At 48.4% G+C, this 26,290-nt stretch overlaps 1 protein-coding gene and 1 non-coding gene across 2 annotated transcripts in view; both read right to left on the reverse strand.

Annotated features, from left to right (window-relative positions):
- LOC138954602 (DNA-dependent protein kinase catalytic subunit-like) overlaps positions 1-26,290 on the reverse strand; it is a 177,750-nt gene that overhangs the window by 103,705 nt on the left and 47,755 nt on the right. The window contains exons 28-37 of the mRNA XM_070326407.1: positions 22,323-22,554; positions 21,631-21,781; positions 20,913-20,991; positions 20,236-20,358; positions 17,736-17,830; positions 8,942-9,119; positions 7,683-7,790; positions 7,276-7,520; positions 6,185-6,320; positions 5,661-5,753 (exon numbers count right to left, since the gene is read on the reverse strand). Coding sequence (XP_070182508.1) covers positions 5,661-5,753; positions 6,185-6,320; positions 7,276-7,520; positions 7,683-7,790; positions 8,942-9,119; positions 17,736-17,830; positions 20,236-20,358; positions 20,913-20,991; positions 21,631-21,781; positions 22,323-22,554 — 1,440 coding nt within the window. The remainder of the gene's footprint in view (positions 1-5,660; positions 5,754-6,184; positions 6,321-7,275; positions 7,521-7,682; positions 7,791-8,941; positions 9,120-17,735; positions 17,831-20,235; positions 20,359-20,912; positions 20,992-21,630; positions 21,782-22,322; positions 22,555-26,290) is intronic.
- LOC138960504 (5S ribosomal RNA) lies at positions 15,550-15,668 on the reverse strand. Its single transcript, XR_011453986.1, has one exon. It is a non-coding gene; the product is annotated as a 5S ribosomal RNA (ribosomal RNA).

The raw sequence follows: 26,290 nt of genomic DNA on the forward strand, positions 1-26,290 counted from the left end.
TCCAAGATACAAAATACACTCCCCCCCCCCCTTTTCCTTCACCTTACTGCCTTATCTCAAAAGGCTAACAAGTGAGGAGGAAGGACCCGTTTGCGGGAGTGTGACAGAATGCCACTGATCCTTTCAAATAAAAGGATGAAGCTCTGATAGGAAAACAAGCCCAGAGAAGACAACCATTGTCCTCGATGGCTAAGGGAGTGGTGTCAGAGAGAGCAAAGTACCCATCTCCCTACCCCGTGGCTTGAAATAAAGAGGGCGAACTTCTGTTAACCGGAAAAGAATGCCTCGCGGGAGCAAAGCGCCACTGAGTTCGAGTGTGAGTAAACAGCAGTACAATAGCTGAAGCCATAAGGCCACAGCTTGAAAGTTAGAAAGAATGCCTGAAAGGCCCATATTCAAAAACGGTCACCCGTCCCAGTAGCAACCGAGACCGATGACGCTTAACCTCGGTGGTCAGAACGAGACCGAATTGCGGCCTTTGCTGAAAAACGAAAAAGACTTAGCCGAGGCTACAAAGATGAGGGTAAATTTTCCCTATTGCAAAATCAGGAGTGAAACGTAAGGAGTATTGAAAACCTGATTGCATGCTAGTACTATGATAGCCCAGCCCGCAATTGGGAAAAGCACGCGAGGGTATCAGTAACCCGATACGCTCTTAGACTAAGCTCCCATCCCGAGAGAGGGTGCGTGGGCGTCTTCAAATTTCAGTTTCCCGATGACCGTAACATTAGAGGCATTGCATGAAGTCAGTTCAAAAAACCTTGAGAAAATAATCTCAAAGTAAGAGAACTGGCCTAGGGATAGAATACGGCTTCCGTATAAAACCAAGGTTTCCTTAACTGGAAAATCAAGTACTAGAAACCTAAAGTTGGGAAAAATCGCTGAGGGGAAGGTAAGCTGTACCCTCCCTCTGCCCTTTGAGCGAAATTGGCTCAGCCTAAATTGACGCTTAGAAAGCGTGCAGAAAGACCTGAGAAAGTACCCAAAGCTGAATCCCTGAAATGAAAAACCAAGATTCAACCTTCGGATAAACAGAGGGGAAGGCGCGGTAAAACCGGGCGCCTGTATGCCATACTGTGACACGTGTGACGTCACTTCGACGGCCTAGCCGAGAAGGCTAAAGAATCTAACAGGGCGAACAAATGCGTACCATTCTGCGATGTAGGAGAAAACTCCTAGCACATTGCAAATTTAAGAAAAATCCAGGGGCCGTCGCAGTGAAGGCTACAACGAGAGTGTAGCCTGTTAACTCGCGGGAGAAAGCCCTGCAAGGCGTAATGCCAAAGAAGAAACACTGACCTCAAGGAATGTGATTCTATTCATTGCTGGCAAAACATAAACAACAAGTCACCGTCTTTTGCGTGTGGGAGAAAAACCACCCCAATGCTCAAGACTTCTGTGCCAAACCTAAGTTTAGCCACATGATGATGATTAAGTTCTTTCCGTAACCTCTCAGAAAGAAAAGCTGAAACTAAGGAATTTCTGCGAGTCCTTTGTGCTGCGCAGCGAAAGTCGCCTCAAGAGGTAGGCTTAGCCGGAAAAGACTCGACTGAGAGGCTACGAACAGTAGCTCAGCGAGCCTAATAGAGATTTTGAGTCAGAATGTGAGCCAAAAATTTGGACATGTTCTGGCGATTTGTCGGAACCCAAAGCTTATGACTCTAAAGAGAAAGCGCGATTCCGTAAACCGTAAAAGCCGAGATTGTTTTAACAGCTTGCCTTGTTTTTCCGCCACTGAGGCGAAAAATTAGCGGCCTTAGCAGCTTCACTCGAGAAGGTGAAAAATAAGAGATATGCCGCACCATAGATGGGCGTACCTACCACAAAGCTGCCTAAGGCAGAGGGTCTAACCCTAAGTGTGTTTGCTTAGCTTTGTTACCTTGCCTAAATGAGGCAAAAGTGGCAAGCCGAAGCAGTTCACGGCTCCTCCCAGAAGATGGGGAGGAAAGCACCGTAGCATAAACGTGCGAACACTCCCCTGATGAGCCACAAAAACAAAGAGCGGAGTAGATCCGCCTCTTACTTGTAACCTGAGCCAAGCGATGGCTGACCAGACAAGCAAACCTCTGAAAAGGAAAAGATTAAAGTGACTCAAAAGTGACTCTAAATCTTAAATCCTAGAGGGAAAGGAGAACCTGCCGCGTGCACGGAATGTGCAAATAAAAGCGCTGGGAGGCTCCGCTGCTCAGTAGACTTTAGTCAAAGCGGCTAGAAGCGTCATAACTTCCATCTCCCGTGCGTCACGACAAAACTCGAAGTTGACAAGCGCAGAGAAGATAAACACGAGAAAAAAACTTTGCAAAGTTTTCGAACTCGAAAAGATCAGGTGCTTATTCCCTCAGAGCAAGAGAGAGGACTCAGTATAACGTACTGTTCTACTGTAGCCGTCTTCTCTAACAGACAAGCGACGTCTTTCTCTACCACATCGCCATCAAACTTGAATGAGTCCAATGACAACGCGATAGATCTCGACAGAGATCTCTGCAAGGACTCAGAGAGAGACAAAAACTCAAGCAAGCGTAAGCCAGTCTCCTCCAAAGACAAAAGAGAATTCTCCGTAAACGGGAATACTCTGTCTCTGCTGTATCCATCTTGCCGACTGCAAGCTCCGGTGTGACCGGAACGAGGCAAGGCAAACAAGTCAATCAACCTGACTGAGATATGCGGCAGTGTAAACTTCTTAGCCAAACCAGCAGGCAAAGCTGAGGCTAAACACGAAGAAGCAAGGTAAGGCTGAGCTGAAACAGGAGCCAGACCAAGAGCTGTTAACAGCAGTACAGCGTGAAACGCACCGCCATGCTGAACAGTAGCTAGTAGCTTAGAAAGCTCAAACGCTACCAACGGGGATTCCCGAAAACGGAACTGCTGCTTCTCAGAACAGAAACGGAAATCCCCGAAAGCGGAAGGAGGTTGTGCAAACAAACCAACAGATGTTGCAACACCCTCCTCGAAATACCGCGAAGCCACTTCCGCTGCCAAAGCCATTGCTTGCGGAAGTTTAAGCGGCATCCGGAAGTCAGAATCTTCATCTTCCTGAACGGAAGCACCGAAATCCGACTCAAAGTCCCGCACATCCGTGCAACCAGGCAACACACTTCCGCCCTGACTATAGTCAGGCGAAGCGTTGCCCGGAAGAGACGACACGCGAGGGATGCGATACCCACGCAGTGTGTCCCTAGGGACTGCTTCCGCCCTGGCGGACGGAAGCGGGGAATGCTGCTACGCCGCACCTACCGAACGCAATGCGGTGGTGACAACGAACGCAGTGTGTCCCTAGGGACTGCTTCCGCCCTGACGGACGGAAGCGGGGAATGCTGCGACGCCGCACCTACCGATCGCCATGCGGTGGTGACAACGAACGCAAGTCCCCTGTTCGGTGAGACCGAACACGTATCTGGGCTCACCCCCTGTGCTATCCGCTCGAGCTTACGGAGCGGCATCACACTGGGATGGCTTTCACTCACGGCGCGGCGTACCGGCGTGGCTACTTGCTCCAGTATACGATCTTCGCTTTGGCCGGAGAACCCGGCTACTAACGAAGAATAAATACCTTGATCGTTAACAGGCCGACCACCAGAAGAGGCCTGAGAACGCAGAAGAGAAAAACCGTCGCTGCCATCAAAAGACGCATGCACGTCAGCGGACGTGACTGTGGCCAAAGGAGGAACACGCACCCTGCCCAGGGAACGGGAATCCCCGACACCAGGAGGAAAAGACAGCAGTACTGCCTTGGTCGACGAAAATACTGCTGAAAGTGCTGAAATCTGGGAGCTCAGAGAGCGCAAAAAGGCACAAACACCTAGCTAAATCACCAACAGAGCTAGAACCTGAAGCAACTGTAATTGATTCTAAGACAATTTTGGCATGGGTAAAAAACAGGCATGTCAACAGTAGCTCATTGAGCGCAAAAACACAGAAACATCTTGCTTATCACTAACAGAGCTAGAACCTGAAGCGACTGTAATTGATTCCAAAGGCAATTTGGCATGGAAAATTCAGGCATGTCAATAATAAAATCGAAAGAAGATTTGACAAGAGATCTGAGACGATAATCACAGCAAAACTCGCACAGGCTTTCGATTTACGGGGAGGCTTATTTGACAGGAGAAGGCTCCGCCACTGGCTTAGAGTTTCCTTTTACCACTAACCGACATGGTGGGTGAAAAGTGTAAACAACAGCTAAGCGCTGGCAAAACCTAAGTCAAACTATCAATGAAAATATCAAAATAGCTCACCCCAAACACACGTAGAGAGCAGAGGAACGTGCACGAGTACCAAGGTGTGGGTCTGACACAAGCAGCATCAGACAAAAACGGCTGAAAAGCCGGAGCGAAAACGAACACGTCCGTGTCCACTGAGCGCTGAAGAGAGTATGAGTATGATTCAAAGATGGCGGCAAGGTCAGGAAGTCACGCGAGACTTCGTTATATTAAAGGGTCAAGGTCGCTCTTTTTTTAGGGTTACCTCCCCTTGTTACCAAGGTGACGATTCAGCGTCCTAGCACTAGACTGAAGTAAATTGCATTTATGTGAGTTGGGATAAGAATGTAATTTAATTGTGTGTGTGATATTATTCTTCAAACTTTTTCACTTTTCTTCTTTGTTTAACTTGTTTATTCTTGGAACCGATTTTGCCAAATACCGTACTTTCGTTTGCCGGGTTGTTTTGATTGATTGACACGATCTGATTATATTTTTTTCGACAGCGGCTAATGTAGTGACGCGGCCTATACGTGGCTCGTCCCAATTTTTTTTTTAAAAGACGGGGGTGCGGCTTATAAAACGGTGCATCTTGTAATCCGTCAAATACGGTACATGTACAACACTGACTTAGAGTTCACATTACACAAACCTTCTGTTACACCTCTGCAAGTTATTCTGTATTCAGAAGTAAGGGTTTCCTTCTGCTATAATCATCTCCAAACAACTATGTTTCCCAAGTATCTGTATACAGAAAGGCACGTGTCACACAATCCATTGCTGTAATTCGATGGTACTGTGGAACCCCCCTTTTAGGACCTCAACAAATCTGAAAAAAATCAGGTCTTAAAAAGGAGGGAGTCTTAAAATGGGGGTAAATTTACTGAGGTTATGAACAGAAAGTCTGAGAAAACAAGGTCTTAAAAAGAAGGGAGTCTTAGATTGGGAGGTCTTAAAAGGGGGGTTCCACTGTAATAGATTTTCAGTAAAATTTTCGAAGAGAAATGTTTTGACTTCTCAGCTAATCTGCATCAACTATTTTCCGTACAAAATTGCTTTGCCATGCCTCTCGGTAAACACTACGAGCGTGTTGTAATTATACAAAAGGCAACTGTGTTGTTTTGTTTGCAAGGAGAAGTGAGCGTACCTTGAAGTTTGTTTGTTTGTTTGTTTTGCTTAACGCCCAGCCGACCACGAAGGGCCATATCAGGGCGGTGCTGCTTTGACATTTAACGTGCGCCACACACAAGACAGAAGTCGCAGCACAGGCTTCATGTCTCACCCAGTCACATTATTCTGACACCGGACCAACCAGTCCTAGCACTAACCCCATAATGCCAGACGCCAGGCATTAGATTGCCAATTTTAAAGTCTTAGGTATGACCCGGCCGGGGTTCGAACCCACGACCTCCCGATCACGGGGCGGACGCCTTACCACTAGGCCAACCGTGCCGGTCGTACCTTGAAGGCCAGGTTTGTCTTGCGGTCAGTAAGAAGAGCTTGGTACATGGACAGGACTTGAGCACAGTGAGGCTTGTCTGGGTTCAACACAACCTGAGGAAACAAAACATAGCAACTGTGCAAAAAAATCTAATATCATACAAATACCAACACACTGAATAGATAATGAAATTCAAACTGCCAATACATGTTCTGTTTATTCTTCACTGGATCCTACACGTGTGTGTGTGTCTGTGTATGTATGGTTGTGTGAGAGTGCATGCTTGGGTGTGTGTGCATGTGCACATGCTTGGGTGTGAGGGTGTGTGTGTGTGTGTGTGTGTGTGTGTGTGTGTGTGTGTGTGTGTGTGTGTGTGTGTGTGTGTGTGTGTGTGTGTGTGAATGTGTGTGCGCGCGTGCGTGTATGTGTGCCTGTGCATGTGTGCGTGTGTCCGTGTGTGCATGCATGCATGTGGTGCACGTGCGTTCATGCCTCCGTTTGTCTCTTTGTATGTGAATGCATGCGTATGTGCATGTGTGTTGACCTTGCTGTCGACCAGCAGCAGCTTGGTCAGTAGCAGCACGGCCAGTCCCTGTGTGTCTCCACTGGACCCTGCTGACCACCACTCCTCCACCTGACCCCAGCTGGTCAGCAGCTCCTGCACTATCTTCTCTCCTTGTCTGAAACAAACAACTTGACCAAGTGAGCTTTGGGTACTGTTTTACTCTTTTGATTGTTGTTATATAACACTTCACTCCATCAACACCCACCAGAACAAGAATTTATTCCGCCATATAGCATAAAAGCCATTGGTATTTGTCCTTGCAGATAACACAGAAGCAAAGGCATAATGACCATCGCTGGTAATGTTTATTGCCACAAAATTAATAATAATGCCTATTCATAATTCATCTCTCTCTCTCACTCTCTCATGTGTACAGTTTCAATGTAGTCTTCACAACCAGTGATAAATCTTATTCACAAAAATAAATTACGGTGTAATCCCCCTTTTATGCCCCCCCCTTCCCCCCCATCCCTCTCTTCCGATTTAATACCTCCCCTCTTTGAAGACTCTTTCTCAGAATTTTTTTTTATCATAGCCTTGATAAGATTCTCTCCATTTAAAAAAAATCCCTGCATCAAAAACAATAAAAAAAAATCCCTGCATCAAAAACAATAAAAAAAATCCCTGCATCAAAAACAACAAAAAATCCCTGCATCAAAAACAACAAAAAAATCCCTGCATCAAAAACAACAAAAAATCCTTGCATCAAAAACAACAAAAAATCCCTGCATCAAAAACAATAAAAAATCCCTGCATCAAAAACAATTAAAAAAATCCCTGCATCAAAATATCCTTGCATCAAAAACAACAAAAAATCCCTGCATCAAAAACAACAAAAAATCCCTGCATCAAAAACAACAAAAAATCCCTGCATCAAAAACAACAAAAAATCCCTGCATCAAAAACAACAAAAAATCCCTGCATCAAAAACAATAAAAAATCCCTGCATCAAAAACAATAAAAAATCCCTGCATCAAAAACAATAAAATAATCCCTCTCTTCTGGGACCTTATTCTCTCAGATTTGTGGCAGTTTTAAAACGAGGGGTGGGGGTGTGACACTGCACTCACTTTTTCCGCAGAGATCTGTCTCGAGCCACATGGTCAAGCATGGCCACAAGGACGCTGCAGACACGGTGCGAGTGTTTCCCAGCATGCCTCATCATCATGGCCACAGTGTCCGTGTCGACAGCTATCTGTGCAGCAATGTTGGGTTTGAAGAGCGTGAAGAAATAGTCGCCCAGCATGTGGCGCGTCCCTTGGGCCAGTCCGTGTACCGGGGTCGTGTCCAGTAAACTCTCCACCACAACTTTGCCCTGTGGATCATACGTAATTTGTATTTGTGACCAAAATATGACATTTTACATAGATCGAGACAGAGTTCCTCCAAGACTGTGTCAAATGACGTATTTTGGTCAAAAATACAAAAAAACTTAATATAACGATTGATTCCTGATTTTTGTCACAAGCACACTTACTGGCAGCTGGAGCTGAAAGGCAAAGTCGAGAAGACAGGCGGCCAGTTTCTGTGCTGCTGGATTGAGAGTCTGAACCGTCAGCTTCTCGCCATCTTGCTTCACTATACCCTGTAGAGACACACAGACAGTCATGTACAAAGAACATGCTTCACTATACCCTGTAGAGACACACAGAGAACAACATTCAACACCTCCACACACACCTTCCCCCCCCCCCCCCAAAAAAAAAGAGGAAGTTGAGGTGCAAATCTGCATGCTTTAGGCTTCACCAGTAGGGTTCATGTGTACAAAGCACTCTTTCTTTCTTTCTTTCTTTATTTGGTGTTTAACGTCGTTTTCAACCACGAAGGTTATATCGCGACGGGGAAAGGGGGGGGGGGGGGGGGGGGGGGGGGAGGGAGGGAGATGGGATAGAGCCACTTGTTAATTGTTTCTTGTTCACAAAAGCACTAATCAAAAAATTGCTCCAGGGGCTTGCAACGTAGTACAATATTACCTTACTGGGAGAATGCAAGTTTCCAGTACAAAGGACTTAACATTTCTTACATACTGCTTGATTAAAATCTTTACAAACATTGACTATATTCTATACAAGAAACACTTAACAAGGGTAAAAGGAGAAACAGAATCCGTTAGTCGCCTCTTACGACATGCTGGGGAGCATCGGGTAAATTCTTCCCCCTAACCCGCGGGGGGTTACAAAGCACTCAAACTAAATGCAAAGCAAACTTCTGCAATTATAAGATGCATTTGTACTTCTTTGCATCACCTGTTTCCTGCATTTTATAGTTCACTTTAACTTTGCAAACAGCTCTGAATGTAGCCTTCCACACTCCTCTACTTGCTCTGTTCCAGTATAATGTTACATGGTCATGAATGCACTGGACATATGGAATATTTCTGAAGAACCTTCACTTGTTAATGCAATTGAAGCTTTCACACACTCCCAAAGAGATCTCTGTCCATCTTTGGGTCCCTTGCTCACAACAACCATGGGCAGATTAAATTATCTAAACTGTACGTTGCAACTGTGTTTGTCAGTACTGTATGAAAAACATGGAAGTTTTACGATCAAAGCCTGCTTTACAATAAAAACCCATTTAAAGACACCCCGATTTAAGACCTCTATCTTTTGAAGACCTGGCTTTTTCAGATTTCCTGTCCATTACCTCTGTAAATTTACCTCCATTTCAAGACTGCATTTTAAAATCCGATTTTCTCAGAATGTTGGAGGCCTTTAAAGAGGGGTTCCACTGTACCTTGAAGACGCTGTCGAAGAGACGTGTGGCCATGTTGGGCGCCTGTGCAGTCTTGCCGACAGCAGGCATGAGCAGTCCCACAGAATGCAGCTGTCTATAGCCCTCCACTGTCTGCTGTAGCTGGGTGTAGTCTGTCGTCATGGATACAAGACTGATGGGCAGCTGGCCAAACACATCCCTGACACACAAGAAAACAACAGCTAACAGTAAGTTGTTGACCGCTTCAACAATAAACAAACCATTATGTGTAACCTTGTAGCAAAATCAACATCCCATTTCAATAAAACTTGGTTTATCTTACATACGTGAGAGAGACACCCGTGAGATAATAATCGTTCAAATCACACGTGTGTATATCACGTAAATGAGGTCATGTCAAGCAAGTCTGGCAGGGACCTGTTTTTCCACTGCTTATGATGCCAAAGTCACCGAGACAAACGTCATTATAGAAAAAAAAATTGCGCTCGCTAATTACCCTCGATGAATCTTTAGAACTAACACATCACGCCACACTTTCAGAGTGACATTTCTTTGCTTTGACGTAATAGATTGCACGAGGTTTTAGAAGAGATCGAGGTTCCAAAACAAGCGTCTTCAATTTAGCTGCCTCGACTGCAGGGCTTTTTCAGTAAAAGACACGTAAGTACTGTATGTAGGATAAACTGTAAGGCTTCTTTTTAAGCCTACTGTCTATATGATACTTACCGAGACAGTACTATTCTTGCACATTATCTATTATAGGCCGAAAAAATTGGACAAAACGCTGAGTGGGTACAATTATCTCCCATAACCATGCGCCACCGTGGATCCCAAGCACTGTCCGAGTGCTTCCCCCTTACAGGATGTAGGTGGCGCGTCCTCTTTCTTTATGAGCTGCAGACCCTCAAAAAGCCCATAACATATCAAGAGGGGAGGCGGGAGGGAAACTCTAATAGTACTGTCTCGGTAAGTATCATATAGACAGTAGGCTTAAAAAGAAGCCTTACAGTCAATATAACACTTACCTCGACAGTACTATTCTTGCACAGAATACCAGAGTGGTGTGAGGGTGATATGTAGAGTATTAAACTCCTTAATCAAAATCACTTAAATCCAAGGATTAAGATACCCAGGCAATTTTCGAACAGTACTACCGTAAAAGAAAATATACCCAAGAAACATACCTTAGACTGACGTGACCATGCTGGCAACCACTGCTGTGTGGTGAACTCAATGTCAAAGTCCAGGCCACTCAAAGCTTGAATACCACTGAGTCTACGGCAAGTGGCTAAAGCGATGAGGAACAATTAGTCTTAAAAATCAGCAACTTGATACTGATGCCTGCCAGGGGTTCAAACTCATTGCTACGCAGGAGTTTGAGGACCAGAAAGACATCCCCCTTGGGAAATGAAACCCGAGGTTTAGACACCGCTGCATTGCTAATACCCGAAAGGACATTAGCGATGAGGGAGGACCTGATCAAGTGTTCAGATCTGCGACCAGTAGCGGCCGCAATCGTGGAAGCGATGGCAGATCTGTATCCAAGAAGAGTCTTAGAAGAAAGACTCTTCTTTTGATACACTTCCACCAGGAAGTTGGCCAAGTCCTGTGTTGAGGGATAAAGCGGCTTTATCCCCTTGGACAAGGCGAAGGTGGCCCAAGCTCTCCAGCGTAAGTCGTAGAGCTGATTAGTTGATCGCCTCTTAGCGTTCAAGGAAAACTCTACTGAACTCTTGTGCAATCCTAGTGCAAGCAGTTTGGAGCGCACAAGAGCCATGCGGTCAAGCACAGACTCTCTGGACGTGGATGAGGGAGGCATGATCGAGGCTGGAGCAGACCTCCCCCGTCCAGATCCAGAGGTAGAGGGTCTACGTGGGTGAGACCGCGAAGATCTGGAAACCACGGAGCTGTTGGCCAGTAAGGCGCGACCAAAATCAGTCTTGGTCGTTCCTGCAGATATTTTGCCAGCACCCTCGGAATCAGAGATGTCGGGGGATAGGCGTAAGCATCGAGGAGCCTCCACAAGAGAGTGAATGCGTCCAAGTGGAACGCATTCATGTCTCGAAAGGGGCTGACGTACCTGGGAAGCCGAGCGCTGAATCGAGTTGCGAACCGATCGATCAGAGGACGGTCCCACCTTGCCCACAGACGCTGTAGAACGTTGTGAGCGATGGTCCATTCTGTGGAGAGAACCTGATCGCCCCGACTGAGAATGTCGGCCAGGGCGTTCATTTTCCCCGGAACGAACTGGACTGACATCCGGACCTGATTTGTCTGGCACCAGAGCAGAATCTCCTCCGCCAACAGGGAGAGGGACCGAGAATTGGTGCCCCCCTGGTGGCGAAGGTAAGCTAAGCATGTGGTGTTGTTGTCCCCGTTGAAAATCAGAGGGGCCAAGGACAGGCCGAATGGGAGGGCCCGAAACTCGAACACTGTGCCCTCCCAAACGAACCGGAGCAGATGTCGGTACCCCGGGGCCACCAGGATGTGGAAGTAAGCATCCTGGAGGTCCCAGACATGGCCCAAACGTTTGGCCGGATGACCAACCGGACCGACGAAGGGGTTTCCATCTTGAACTTGCACCTGTGAAGGTACAAGTTCAAGGTGGAGAGGTCCAACACCGGCCTGAACCGGCCGTCCTTTTTGGGGACGGTGAACAGGCGGGAGCAGAACCCCCGAGAAGGCTGAGAAAGGGGGTAGACCGCCTTCTTCTCGACCAACGAGTTCACCTCGTCCTGAAGAGCCTGCCATCTGGCAGGGTCTCGAGGAGGGGGGAACGTCCAGGGTAGAGCGGACAATGGAGGTTGTGACGACAGCGGTAGAGAAAACCCCGACCACACCACCCTCAAGAAAAACTGGTTGGAGACCAGTCTGCCCCACATGCCGCGGGCCCGAAAAAGGGAACCGACGGACGAAAGAGGGGCAACTTGAGGGGGCGTCAACGTAGGGCCGGGACTCACTGAAAATTCTGCTGGCGGGCAGGCGCAGGCTTGCGACCACCCCCCCTGGTGGTGGTGCTTCCCCTTACCTGTCTGAGCACCCTTCGTCTTGCTTGGGAACGCAACAGGCGCCTAAGAGGAGGAAGAAGGAGGCAGTGAAACTGGCTTCTTCTTCTTCTTCTGAGGCTGGGAGCTGGAGGTGACTGTAGCACTTCTCTTACTCCCCGCTGCCGTCGCCGAAGCAGCGAGGCCAACCATCAGAGAATCAGTGTTCCTCTGGCGTGTGGACTCCACCACAGAACGAACAGTGTCCGGATGAAAGAGGGAAGAAGGCTGAGGAAACGTGTTCCTCAGACTCTTCCTCATATCCGGAGGCACTATAGAAGTAGGCAGAAAATGATCACGGAACAGGGCCAATAAAGTGGACCCGTGTTCCAATGGCCAATTCTGCCGCAGACGTCACGCACGATCGCACGGCATGCAAAGCCCGATCCACTCGAACCGTGTCAAGGACCCGAGTGGAATCGGACTCTGCCCGATCGGGAGGGTTCAACAGTGTGGACAGCGTGCTCATCCATGTCAAGGCCTGTGATTGGGCCTCGACTGTGGAAGAAACGGTGGCCTCAAGATTGTGGAACGAAGCAGAGCTCAGTTCCACCTTCTTGACCGAAGGCACCTCCCCAACGAACACATCACCGTCAGCCCCACCCTAAACACTCGAAGTCTGGAAAGGGAGAGTTCGAGAGTCAAAGGGAAAAGGGAGGGACGAAACAGATTGGACACGAGGAAACAGTGGAGGTGCGCCTCCCAAAGGAAAGCATGGCACTGAACCCGCGTCCTCCCGAGGAACATAGGTCGCGTTTGCACGTGAATCTGTACTCCTCAGGCGATGTGCTGCCGCTTCCACCGTGGCACTAAGACTAGGGTGGAACGCGAATTGCCGGCGGACGGATCGTTCATAAAACGAGCCGCCGGCAGACGCGGCGTGAGCCTCCCACGCCCGGGCCGAAGCGGACTCAAAGGACGAGAGGGCGTCTCAGGGAAGGACGTCCTGAAACTGTTCAAACGTCCTTCTAGCTGTGCGAGGACGAGCCTCCTGCCTCTCGTCCTCAGACCCCGGGTCCAGGTCCTGTGTGTCAACACTAGACGACAGACGCTTAAGAGAGGCATCCGTGACGTCAAGACGCCGCGTGATGTCTGTCATGTACTGTTGGAAAGTACGAAGCATAGCTTCGGAAGTTCCATCAGAAACCGGCAAGGGTAGAGGATCAGTGTTAACCTCAGGGCGACCCTGATCCTCCTCCCTATCGTCCTCCGACTCACTCTCCTCTTCACTTCCCGACAACTCCTCAAAAGCAGGAGTGTAGGGAGCTTGAGGGGGAAGAGCCGAAAGCGATGAAGCAGGCTGTGAAGAAACGCCCACAGAAGCAAGAGGCCGCGAAGACCCCTGCCCCAAAGACGAAACGTCTCCAGCAGCCGAAGGGGGAGAAAAACAACAACCCTGCGACTGTTGGGTCAGCCCAGCCAACGAACCCCCGCCATTTATAGACTGAACAGGAACCCATCGGGTCTGATCAGAAAAGAAATGGTCCGGTCCGGTCGGGGGTGCCGATCCGGTCCGGTAGGGTGGTCCGGTGTTCCGGTCCGGTGCCGGACCATCCGGAGGTCCCGTTCGGCACCGAACCATCGTACCCACAGAAGTGTTCGGGTGGTTAGGTCCGGACGTGGACATACCGTACCATACGGACCCGTGGTCCGGTATGGTCCGGTTCGGTGCCAGACCATCCAGACCAACAGAGGTGGTCGGGTGGTCCGGCACCGGGTAGGTCCGGTACCATCCGGAGGTCCTGTTCGACATCGAACCATCCGTACGCACAGAAGTGTTCGGGTGGCTCGGTCCGGGCGTGGACGTACCGTACCATCCGGACCCGTAGGTCCGGTTCGGTGCCAGACCATCCGGACCAACAGAGGTGGTCGGGTGGTCCGGACCGGTCCGGTAGGGTGGGCCGGTGTTCCGGTCCGGTGTTCCGGTCCGGTCCCGTACCATCCGGAGGTCCCGTTCGGCACCGAACCATCCGTACCCACAGAAGTGTTCGGGTGGTTCGGTCCGGACGTGGACACACCGCACCATCCGGACCCGTAAGTCCGGTGGTCCGGCGCCAGACCATCCGGACCAACAGAGTTGGTCGGGTGGTCCGGTCCGGACCGGACCACCGGTCCAGCACCGGACCATCCGGACCCGTAGGTCCGGTCCGGTCCCGTACCATCCGGAGGTCCCGTTCTGCACCGAACCACCCGTACCCACAGAAATGTTCGGGTGGCTCGGTCCGGACGTGGACATACCGTACCATCCGGACCCGTAGGTCCGGTTCGGTGCCAGACCATCCGGACCAACAGAGGTGGTCGGGTGGTCCGGACCGATCCGATAGGGTGGTCCGGTGTTCCGGTCCTGTGGTCCGGTCCCGTACCATCCGGAGGTCCCGTACGGCACCGAACCACCCGTACCCACAGAAGTGTTCGGGTGGTTCGGTCCGGACGTGGACCTACCGTACCATCCGGACCCGTAGGTCCGGTGGTCCGGTATGGTCCGGTTCGGTGACAGACCATCCGGACCAACAGAGGTGGTCGGGTGGTCCGGTTCGGACCGGACCACTGGTCCGGTACCGGACCATCCGAACCCGTAGGTTCGGTCCGGTCCCGTAGCATCCGGAGGTCCCGTTCGGTACCGAACCATCCGTACCCACAGAAGTGTTCGGGTGGCTCGGTCGGACGTGGACATACCGTACCATCCGGACCCGTAGGTCCGGCATGGTCCGGTTCGGTGCCAGACCACCCGGACCAACAGAGGTGGTCGAGTGGTCCGGCCCCGACCGGACCACTGGTCCGGTACCGTACCATCCGGACCCGTAGGTCCGGTGGTCCGGTGTGTTCCGGTTCGGTGCCAGACCACCCAGACCAACAGAGGTGGTCGGGTGGTCCGGTCCCGACCGAACCACTGGTCCCGTACCGTACCATCCGGACCCGTAGGTCCGGCAAGGGCCAGAGGTACTGTCCCGCACCGGACCCTAAGGTCCGGTACGGTCCCGTACCATGGGTCCCGTCCGGACCAAACCCGGAGGTCAAGTCCAGTCGGGACCCGTGGGTCCGGTTCGATCCCGACCCGTAAGCCTGGAACGTTCCGGACCCTTGGTCCGGACCATCCGTCACCCGAACACCAGACGCTAAGGAATGGCGTGGGGTCAAGACGGTCCGGTCGGAGGTGTCGGTCTGAGCAACAGAAACAATGTTCCCGTCGCCCTGACCATTCGACAGAAGTACCACGTTCTGTCGAACACCTCCATGTCCAGTAACTAGTCGGCCGGAGCGTCTTAACAAGAGGGACAGCCACCAGTCACACGGACGTCAGAGGGAACCGTAGTAGCAGTGGTCGTAGGCACGAAGCCTGAAACCCCTGCCTCCACAGGACCGCCCTGAACGGGGTCAATTCGCATCCCAACCCCAGCGGGGAGGGAATTCAGAGACCCCGTCATCTCCTCCGATCTCCCCCCCCAGGAGGCCGAAACTACTGTCGAAACAGCAGCAGACGACCCAGCGAGGGAGTTCAGAGGAGGACCCGTGTCCCTCCTGGCTTCCACAGCGGTGGAAACCGAGGAGGGCACAGGAGAGGCACCGGAAAAAGGAAGATTTTAATGCCAACTGCACCCGGTGTTCCCAGGCGGTCACCCATCCAAGTACTAACCGGGCCCGACGTTGCTTAACTTCGGTGGTCGGACGAGAACCGGTGTTTACAACGTGGTATGGCCGTTGGCTGTCAAAACCTGAGTCTCTCCAGTAGCCCCTAGATCGGATTCACCAACCCCCAAAGAGGGTTGGGAATCGACCTGCCCCCGGATTCGAGCCAGGGAGGAGAAGGAAACCTTCCCCCCAGGCTTGAAACCGGGAGGAGCTGAAGCCTGAGACTGAGGGCCGGACAACGGCGTCGAAGGGGGGGAAGCCTGTTCCACTGAAGGAGAAGGAGAAAGAAGCTTTTTCTTTCTCCTCGACCTTCCCCGAACCTTCGACGGCGCAGCCCCGCCCGAAGTCCCAGGCTCAAGCCCAGCCTGTTTGAGCAAGCTCGCATTGAGCTTGCTCAAACAGGCTTTCTCCGCCCTCCCTCGCCGCAAACGCAAAGCGTTTGGGGAGGGAGAGTCGGAGCGCCGAAAGATCCCCTTCTCCGTGCGTAAAACATGACGCTGGGCGCCCGGAGAAGGGTTGCCCCCGGCAGACTCTGGTTCCGTAGAACCAGAGCCCAAAACAGGACGAGACATCCTACCTCGCCCTGTACGTACCCTTAAAGACCGAGAATTAACAAAATTCAAAGAAAATTTAGGTCAATACTCAAGTGAATGCGGCGAAACGAGAAGCAGACGACCGGTCACCACGAAGTAGGACGGGAGGCACGCCGAGTCCGCCACACAAAAACGGAGGCACAAGTTGAAGGAAACACAACGTAGCCTCAAGCCAGAAGTGGAATAACACACAATAATCCAACAGGTGATAGTCCACACAGAAAAGAAGCCTCTTAGTCCAAAATAATCCGGGAGCGTAGCAGAAACACAGCCGGTCTGACACGCGCGAAAAAAGAAAGAGGACGCGCCACCTACATCCTGTAAGGGGGAAGCACTCGGACAGTGCTTGGGATCCACGGTGGCGCATGGTTATGGGAGATAATTGTACCCACTCAGCGTTTTGTCCAATTTTTTCGGCCTATAATAGATAATGTGCAAGAATAGTACTGTCGAGGTAAGTGTTATATTGACAGAATACTACATGGCTTGCTGTTTCGTACCAGATTTACACTCGTTGCTTTTTCAAATAGTGAACAGCTCGCTTTCGCTCGCAGTTCAATATTTTTTGAAAAACCTCGTGTAAATCTGGTACGACACAGCAAGCCATGTAGTATTCTCTATTTATCTTTCTTTCAAGGATGAAAGTCGCTTGTTCATTTCAATACTTGTTATTCTCTCAGGTGCCAGAAGATTGCTTCCGCATAACTCACTTACTCTTGTTGCATGCATTAAGAGCGCTTACGTCCCTTTGTTTCTCAGATCTGTTTGTTTGTTCGTTCATGGCCTGAAACTCCCACGGCTTTTACGTGTATGACCGTTTTTACCCCGCCATTTAGGCATACGCCGCTTTCAGAGGAAGCATGCTGGGTATTTTCGTGTTTCTATAACCGACCGAACTCGGACATGGATTACAGGATCTTTTTCCTGCGCACTTGGTCTTGTGCTTGCATGTACACACGGGGGTGTTCGGACACCGAGGAGAGTCTGCACACAAAGTTGACTCTGAGAAATAAATCTCTCGCCGAACGTGGGGACGAACTCACGCTGACAGCGGCCAACTGGATACAAATCCAGCGCGCTACCGACTTTAATAATCACTGTGGCAAAAAAGAATCAGTGACTGTTGGGTTTTTTTTCCCCAAAAAATGTTGGCACATTCATATTCATAAGAAAGGACACCTTGCTACAAAGGACAGTGGCAAGGCTCCCCAAGAGCGTCCTTTGCTCGCAGGTTTTACTGTAGCATTTGTAAGACTTGCACCAGAGAGATCAAAACCCTTTTTTTTAATACAGTGGAACCCCCCATTTAAGACCTCCCTAACCAAAGGGAGTCTTAAAATGGCAGTACATTTACAGAGACTATGAACAGAAAGTCTGAGAAAACAGGTTTGTAAATCATTAGGGAGGGAGTCTTAAATTGGTGGGGGAGGGGATTCAAATGCACAAAGAACTTTATTGTAGCCCACTGCACTGTACATTTCGTTTCATAGTTTGTGTGAAAATGAAGACAAGGGGAGGGGTGAAGGTGAATTGATGTGCTGTGTGTACCTGGTTCCCTGAAGCTCCTGTGCCATGACTGACAGCAGCTGTTTCTTCTGAGGCTCACTCAGACACTTGGACATCACTGTCAGCACCTGGCTCATCTGTACACACACCAATATCATGTCAGTGCATATTCCCTCTTGTGCCCCATCTAAAGTCGGGGTCAAACCCGGGAACATGGTTTTACCGTGAGGGTGTTAAACATTACTTATCATCAACCCTCTTGTGCCAATACAGCATGTCACACACCAATATCATTTCAGTGCCTAAACTGTATATGCTTGTGTGCGCATGCACTATGTGTGTACACAATGTCTCCATCATCATAAAGACCTAGGGTGGAGCCATGTTAAACTGGTCTGCAAAACAATGTACACATCACCGCTCGGGAAGTGGTTCTAAAAACAAACTAGTTCTACATATCTAAACGATTATACCTCAGTCTTATGGGTACACTGTCAGCTACCCGCTGCAAAATGCCGTAGCCAGTGTAGCCTGATACCCTCCAAATGCCTGCGCCCCACAAGTAAGCGCTCCCATTGGCCGGTGCCCCACTGGGGGCGGGAGCACAGGCAACGTCCAAAATAGCACAACTACCACTCCTCAACGTTTCTGTATGGGCGACGTATCCACAGCCCCCGACCTTCACCCCAGCCTAACAGAACGGACGGGCTTAAAAGACAGTACCGGGTACAAAAAGGCTCCCAACCGGTCCTTCCCCCCACCTCCCTGTGCGTACAGTGGGTACGCGTCCCTGCCCCACACCTCCCCCACTCCACCCCCACCCCAAAAGGAAGGGGGTTTGTGTCCTGATACGTCGACCCAATACACCCTCTAATATACCCCTACCACCTCTCGGTGTGCGAGCTAGCCAGCACCCCCCCTGCCGGGAGCGAAGGGCTTTCCTGCTCCACCTGGCGCGGGGGTAGCTGAGCACCGCACACCAAACACCCACATAAAACGAGACGTATATACCTCAACTACTCGCTTGACTGGTGTGCGCGTCCCGCCGGTACCCACCCAGCGGGAGCGACGGGCCCCCCCCTCCCCCCTTCCCTGCGGCCTCATTCCCCCCCCCCCCCCCCCCCCCGCCTCGTCTGTTGGGTGGGTCACTGAGCACCGCACACCAAGACTCAACCAAACTAAGACACCCGATAAAAAAAAAAACTAAAACAAATCTACTAGTTTATCCTTACATAAACAAGCCTAGTTTTACCCTTAAAGGACGCATGTCCACCCTTACCAACCCCTTTTTTTATTTTATTTTTAATTTTTATTTTGGGGAGGGTGCGAATGAATGAAAGATCTATGTTGCATGTATGTTATATGTGTAAAGGCAAGGCAACGTCTGCGCTCCATGTACATAAGAAAATTGCTTTGGCATACCAGTTTTAAAAATGAAGAAATTGGACTCTTAAACTTTTTATCAGAGTGGCTCTGAAATTTTAACAATCTTTTACATCACAAATTTGGAAACAATAAAGTAATAATAACCTATTTTAAACGCCCCCCTCCCCCACAAGGTGTCTCGCGTGGCGAAGGGAATATCGTGTCCATACAAAAAAGAACATTTTATAACCAACCCTTTTACAAATCAACTTTTAACCTCAAAACAACCCCAACCCATCATCCTCCGGCCCCCTCCCCCACCTCCCCCCCCCCCACAATATCGTATAAAAAAATCATGTCCCAATATAGGTCCTTAGTTACCTGGGAGGACGTTAAACCCCAAATTCTCTCTCACTATGTGTGTGTGTGTGTGTGTGTGTGTGTGTGTGTGTGTGTGTGTGTGTGTGTGTGTGTGTGTGTGTGTGTGTGTGTGTGTGTGTGTGTGTGTGTGTGTGTGTGTGTGTGTGTGTGTGTGTGACAGAGCTTCTTCTTTTGATGACTGTATTAATGTTGTTATATGTTCATTGTGTTCAACTGTCTGCAACAATGTAATTTCTCAGGTTGAGACAGCAAAATAATATTGTATTGTATGGTATTATTTTGTATATTGCACTTTTTTGTATTGTATTCTATTGTATTCTATTGTATTGCAAGACCCCACTTAATATGCACCCAATGGTCATAACAGTCTACATAGACAAGCCTTCTGCAAAACCAGGACAGCGATGAGAAAAAAAAAATTTGAAGGTCAGTCCTGGGTTTTTTCATGGTCCAAGATGTCTTCCCGAATTCGCGATGTAGTGGAACGCGATATTGTGGAATTCCCCAGTACTCACCTCCTTAGGAAGATTCATGGTGATCTCCACATCTCCCATGTGAAATCCCACACTGCTTAGCTGAACGACACAACACAACACAACACGACACGACACGACAAATCACAACACACAACACAACACAACACCAGTGCTGACCTCCTTGGGAAGATTCATGGTGATCTCTACATCTCCCATGTTGAATCCCACACTGCTTGGCTGAACGACACAACACAACACAACACGACACGACACGACATGACAAATCACAACACACAACACAACACAACACCAGTGCTGACCTCCTTGGGAAGATTCATGGTGATCTCTACATCTCCCATGTTGAATCCTACGCTTCTTGGCTGAACCACACAACTCACACACAGTCGCCACAACGCCTTCCCAAACAAGTCACCTGGCACCAGCTGTACAAATCAGAAATGGAAACACACTCATAAAAAATCACATGGATTTTCTTTGTTTGTTTGCTTAACGCCCAGCCGACCACGAAGGGCCATATCAGGGCGGTGCTGCTTTGACATATAACGTGCGCCACACACAAGACAGAAGTCGCAGCACAGGCTTCATGTCTCACCCAGTCACATTATTCTGACACCGGACCAACCAGTCCTAGCACTAACCCCATAATGCCAGACGCCAGGCGGAGCAGCCACTAGATTGCCAATTTTAAAGTCTTAGGTATGACCCGGCCGGGGTTCGAACCCACGACCTCCCGATCACGGGGCGGACGCCTTACCACTAGGCCAACCGAATCACATGGATACAAGATAATGATTTAGTGCTTTTCTCCTAAGCTTGAACCTTCTCATTTCCGTCAAGTGCAGTTTAGTTTCTGATTTTAAGTTTTGCTGTGTCTTATTCTTGTGAACAGAATTCAACGTTCAAAATTGCCCTTTCAAAACATTTCTGATATGATGAGTGGTGAGGGTACTAACAACATAAAAAAAACATTTTGTACCTTTGGCACATCCTTGGTATGCCTCGCCAACAGAATGGCCAGGAAGTTCCACAGTCGGATGATCACCGTGCACTTGGCTCTGGAGCAACACAATTTGACAAATGTTCATTCTTCCTACAACATGTCATCAACTTCACAAAGACACAAACATGCAGCTTATTCAGGTTGGGGAACTACTGTCATGATAAAACTCTGAAATAGGCTGGGGTCCACGGGCCGCCAAGACCCTGGTAGGTGCAGGGGCAAAGCCCCCAAGCGGAATTAATGTTGGGCATTTCTTGGGAGTATCAGGCCTCTCCATGCAAGTGCACCATAGCACATATATAAAGTGCCCTTTACATCCAGGGTAAAACTTCAACTTTCATTTGTCGGAAGAAACACACACACACACACACACACACACACACACACACACACACACACACACACACACACACACACACAAACACGTACAAATTCAGCTTCTGACTTCCTTTTTTTTTTTACATACAGATTTTTATTCTTCCTCGAAAAACCAATGTGGTTTCCTACAAAAATCTGCCAACGTTACACAATTCTTTTGGGAAGGCTTGTCAAAAGAATAGAAATGATTTACTTTGAAAAGAGAACACCTGTAACTTTAAAGTCAGCTGATCAGATATCATGCAGAAAGATTGAAATCTAAGTGAATACATTTCTTGCCAAATAAGAAAACTAACAGGAGAGAAAGGTTGAGTACCTATTGTAGTCATCCAACTCTTTGGGTGTGAAGAATGAAGCGTCCACTTTGCCCGGGAACTGGTGCGCTGCATCCTTCAAGGGTCCCAGTGACAGCTGTTCAACAAAGTACACCAGGCTCTTCAACAGCACACTGCTCTTCTCCTTGTAGTCTGCAACATCACACACATCTGAACGTGGAAAGGGTTAGTTCTTTATGTTTGGTCAATCTTCAAAACAAACAGCAACAATTTCCAAGACTTGGACCAGCATTTGCTAAACTACAGTAAGAATCAAAGGCTGCCAGGATGGTGTGTGTGTGTGCGTGTGTGTGTGTGAGACTCTGGTGGGTGTGTGTGTGACTGTGCTCAAATGTGTGCATGTGTGCGTGCATGCGTGCGTGCGTGTGTGTGTATGAATGACTCGATGAATGTTTTGCTTTGTCAAAAATTAAACGTTCCATTAAATAAATCGAGGATTACTCTCACCAGCAAACACTCTGTCAGAGGTGAGAAGCCCCTCCCCAAAGACCCAGCAGTAACACACACACACACACACACACTCACCAGCGAACACTCTGTCAGGGGTCAGAAGCCCCTCCCCAAAGACCCAGCAGTAACACACACACACACACACTCACCAGCGAACACTCTGTCAGGGGTCAGAAGCCCCTCCCCAAAGACCCAGCAGTAACACACACACACACACACTCACCAGCAAACACTTTGTCAGGTGTCAGAAGCCCCTCCCCAAAGACCCAGCAGTAACAGTCGAGGGCAGCCAGCAGCATGTCCAACCAGGCCAGCACATCGTGCAGAGAGAAAGCGTCGGCCATCTTGTCCAGAGTCGGGCAGCTGGACAGTCCTTTCTTGCCTGTCATCGCTTGACCGCCACCCTCGAACCGCGCCACGAAGTACGCCCCTTCTTCCTTGCCCTTTACGAAGGCCTAGAATCAGGAGAATTAAGGGGACTGGTGTAAATGAATACCGTACTTTCCGGGTCATAAGGCGCGACTTTTTTCCTCGAGTTTGACCCCTGGGTCTTGTATAACGAAGCGCCTAATCCGTGTATGAAATACGAAAAAAATCAAAGAGACCGCCTGAGTACCAGTCAAACAACTTGTGATAATGCATGTTTCAGCTACTAGGTACTACCCTGGCCAAGTTTCCTCTCAAGACATCAAAGAGACCGCCCCATAGGTTAAACTGGTCACTGACCCCGGTGCAGGAAGTGTTTCCTCTCTCAGATCTATGACAGGGGAACCACCTCTCATAGCAAAAACTGGGTCATTGACCCCTGGGAAGAAGGTCAGTGTCTAAACAAGGCAACCCAGCTATCACAATGGACCTGCCTTTGATCTCGCCGCACACACAGAGCACTGGTATACTTTTTTAATTTTGGTGCGCCCTATCGGCCCCCTGCGCCCAATGGGTGACTGGAATACAATTTTTTTTAAAAAGAGGGGGGTGCGCCTTATGCGCTGTAGTGCCTTGTAACCCGGAAAGTACGGTACTTGAAATATCGCCACGAAAAACGCACCTTCTTCCTTGCACTTCACAAGGCCTAGAATCAGTAGAATAATAATAATAATTATAGTTTGTAACTTTTCTATAGCGCAAGTCCCAGCTCACCTTACCCAGCAATGGGCGGTTCTGGTGAGGTTATGCCCCCTCTTTTTTTCGGCTGGTAACTGGCGCCACCTCGCAGCAAGATTACACGAGAAAGGAAAAAAAACTTGCATTGGTCCCAAATAGCATATCAGTTTTGTAACAGTTCGTGTGTAAGTCGTGCATTTTATACGGTAAACAGACAATGGTCGGTTCTGGTGAGGTTATGCCCCTTCTTTCTTTCGGCTGGTAACTGGCGCCACCTCGCGGCAAGATCACAGGAGTTGTCTCGCGTTATCACCCCAGAAGCGCTCACTGGCTGGTATGAATGAATATTTGAAAACTCGTCCTGATTAGACGATATTTGGAAATAACTGTCAGCACTATGCTGACATCCTGCCCTGCCTCAACACCTACCTCAAGACTTCAGACAAAGGTAACGGGATGTCAGAAAGTCTCCTGTTCAAATAGACGAATTCCGGATGTAACTTTGTCAGGTTTGTATGGGTTGTGAAAGTGGGAATACCTTTGATTTGGAGACCAAAAAATGCTACTGACTGGCCTGTGGATTGTTTGTCTCACGAAAAGCAAGGGAAACCCGATAGAGATATTTCCGGAAATCGTCTATTCCAGAAAGCAAAACTGCGATCAAGTTACCCTGAAGCAATGAACAGTCCTACGCACTTCTTCTCTGTACAAACCTAGAGTGACCAGATGCAAAAACAGAAGTAACACAGAAGAAGATAATATATACATATACAGCATGACTTCCCTTCTTTGTCTCTGATAATCTAGGGAGAAAATATCCAGCGATATTTCTCCGTAGGCCTAAAGTTGGGCCATGACCTAGGCAAAATAACTTGCGCAGCCGCAGAAACAAGAAAATGGAAATCTTGTATGAAATGATTGGGAGCCACGCAAACTTGACCTCTTGATTCCAACCATGAACCCGCTGTTGATAATCTGGAAGGTCGTACCAGAAATGCAGATCTATCTCTGGCCGATTCATAAATTCAACCTACAAACTACGACCTCATCTGTGATCAGATTGCCAAGCAATGCGTGAAATCTTTTATTCTAAAGCCTTATGGCTCGTTTCGACAAGCATTAAACGGATGAAATTAACCACATGCAGTTTATTCTTCAGAAAAATGCACACAAAAAATGGGTTGGGTTCGGTGATTTGTACATAAACGTCTTCCTCACGATAGATTCGCTGATTTGTCTTATGAAGCCGTCATCAACGCGAACACAATGGTTGCAGAAGCAAACTCTGTACCTACACGACCGAGACACAAGACTGATTATTTCACAGCTGCAATGTGAATAGAGAACAAAGACGTTTTGGGTAAGCTTACTCACGTCAGGTCTTCACTGACAAACTAGGAACAGACGGAAAATTCCGAACAAAAGTAAATGACGTCAAAGTCTCTTTCGCTTTGCGTGTAACTTTGTCATGACGTCTTTTTTGTGACGACAGTATACGCGACAATTTGTTCGCTTCCGGTGTCATTTTAGACTGAAAAGCAACTCAAAAGAAGGAGCTAAGCCTGTGTCTTGAAACAGCTGAAACACTGTTTTGGATTGCCGTTTCAATGTTAACCAAAATGTTAAAGAAGAAAAACAAGGTTCAGTTGCGAACTGACAGCGGATTGAACATTTATTCCTGTTGATGAAGGTACGATTGAAGCTTTATTCTTTCCGTCAACCAACAAGACTAGATTTGTAGCAGACGAAAAACAAAGTGTGCGTTTTTCCTGTCTTGTGAAGGCGATTATGTCGTTATAAGTTATCTGTACGTTGTGTACGTTTATAAAGACAGTGATCGAGTGGAACAACTTGAGCGAAGCCACCGTCACCTTGACCACGCCCAGCGCCTTCTCATCGGCGTTAGGGGGGCAGAAACCAGTGTGAGAGCCTCAGTAGTTTTTATCCAGTTTTTAACATTGTAACATAGCATTTTTTAACTGTGCTTGAAAAGCCTACATTCTAGGGCAAACGGACTAAAACCGCAAGTACAGCAGCAAGAAGACCAGCTGGAGTTGTACACTATATCCACCTTGTGTACAGTGAACTTTTAAGACTCTTTTAGATGCGCACACCCAAAAAACGTCACGTCGTCGGCTTCTGTGGCGCACCCGCCAACCACCAACCCAGGCGGGTTATCCAGATCCAGATCCAGAAGACATTTCAAAACAAAATTTAGCTTTGATGCGTCACGGGATATAAGCTTATACGTTTTCATCCATGGAATTGGTTTTTTTTCGTCTCGGCAGGGTGAATGAATTCATGATGTCTTTTCCGGAACTGGACAAAACTGGCCTTGCCAAAACTGAAACAAAATACAGTTCTACAACTTCTAGGCTTGGGTTGATTGCCCATGGTGAATTTCCAATGATTTGTTTCCACATCCCATGACAAATTTTCTTTACTTTGGTCATGCCATATATACGTTACAGCTCCGTCCATGCATGGTATCGCGTGATATTTTGTCTCGACGGGGTGAAAGAATATAATGACCCAGTCTCGACAAAATATCAGGCGATACCATGGATGGACGGAGCTGTAACTTATACATCTTGACCAATTAAGACCTGGAAGTGTATCACAGTCACATCTGAAACTTTCAAACCTAATTTTCTGCTGCAAAACATTTAGAAACTCTGACAAAAATAGAAGAGGAAATAAAATGAACTTGTGCCAAAACAAAATTCATTATGCAAGATATGCACTGTCATATATGTACCATATGCGTTATCATGTACCCCACAACTTTCAATGTTATGAAAAGAAATTTTTTAATTTTTTAATTTTTCAGTTAGATTAAAAAGTCTTATATAACTTAGGCCATAACAGACATCAGAAAAAAGGAATTAAAATTCAAGCAACAGTTCCATGTATAACATCAGTCTTAATGTCAGCACAAAACACACTTGAAACTGTCTTTTTTTTCACCAGGACAAAGATCTTACTTCAAACTTTTCATGGTGCTATGATAAAGATTAGCAAAGCAACAACTTCATAACGGCATGCCTTCATCTGGGTAAATTTTCCCCAGTTAAAGTAAATCTGACG

This window comes from Littorina saxatilis, linkage group LG2 (assembly GCF_037325665.1).
Source record: "Littorina saxatilis isolate snail1 linkage group LG2, US_GU_Lsax_2.0, whole genome shotgun sequence".
Taxonomy (NCBI): Eukaryota; Metazoa; Mollusca; class Gastropoda; order Littorinimorpha; family Littorinidae; genus Littorina; species Littorina saxatilis.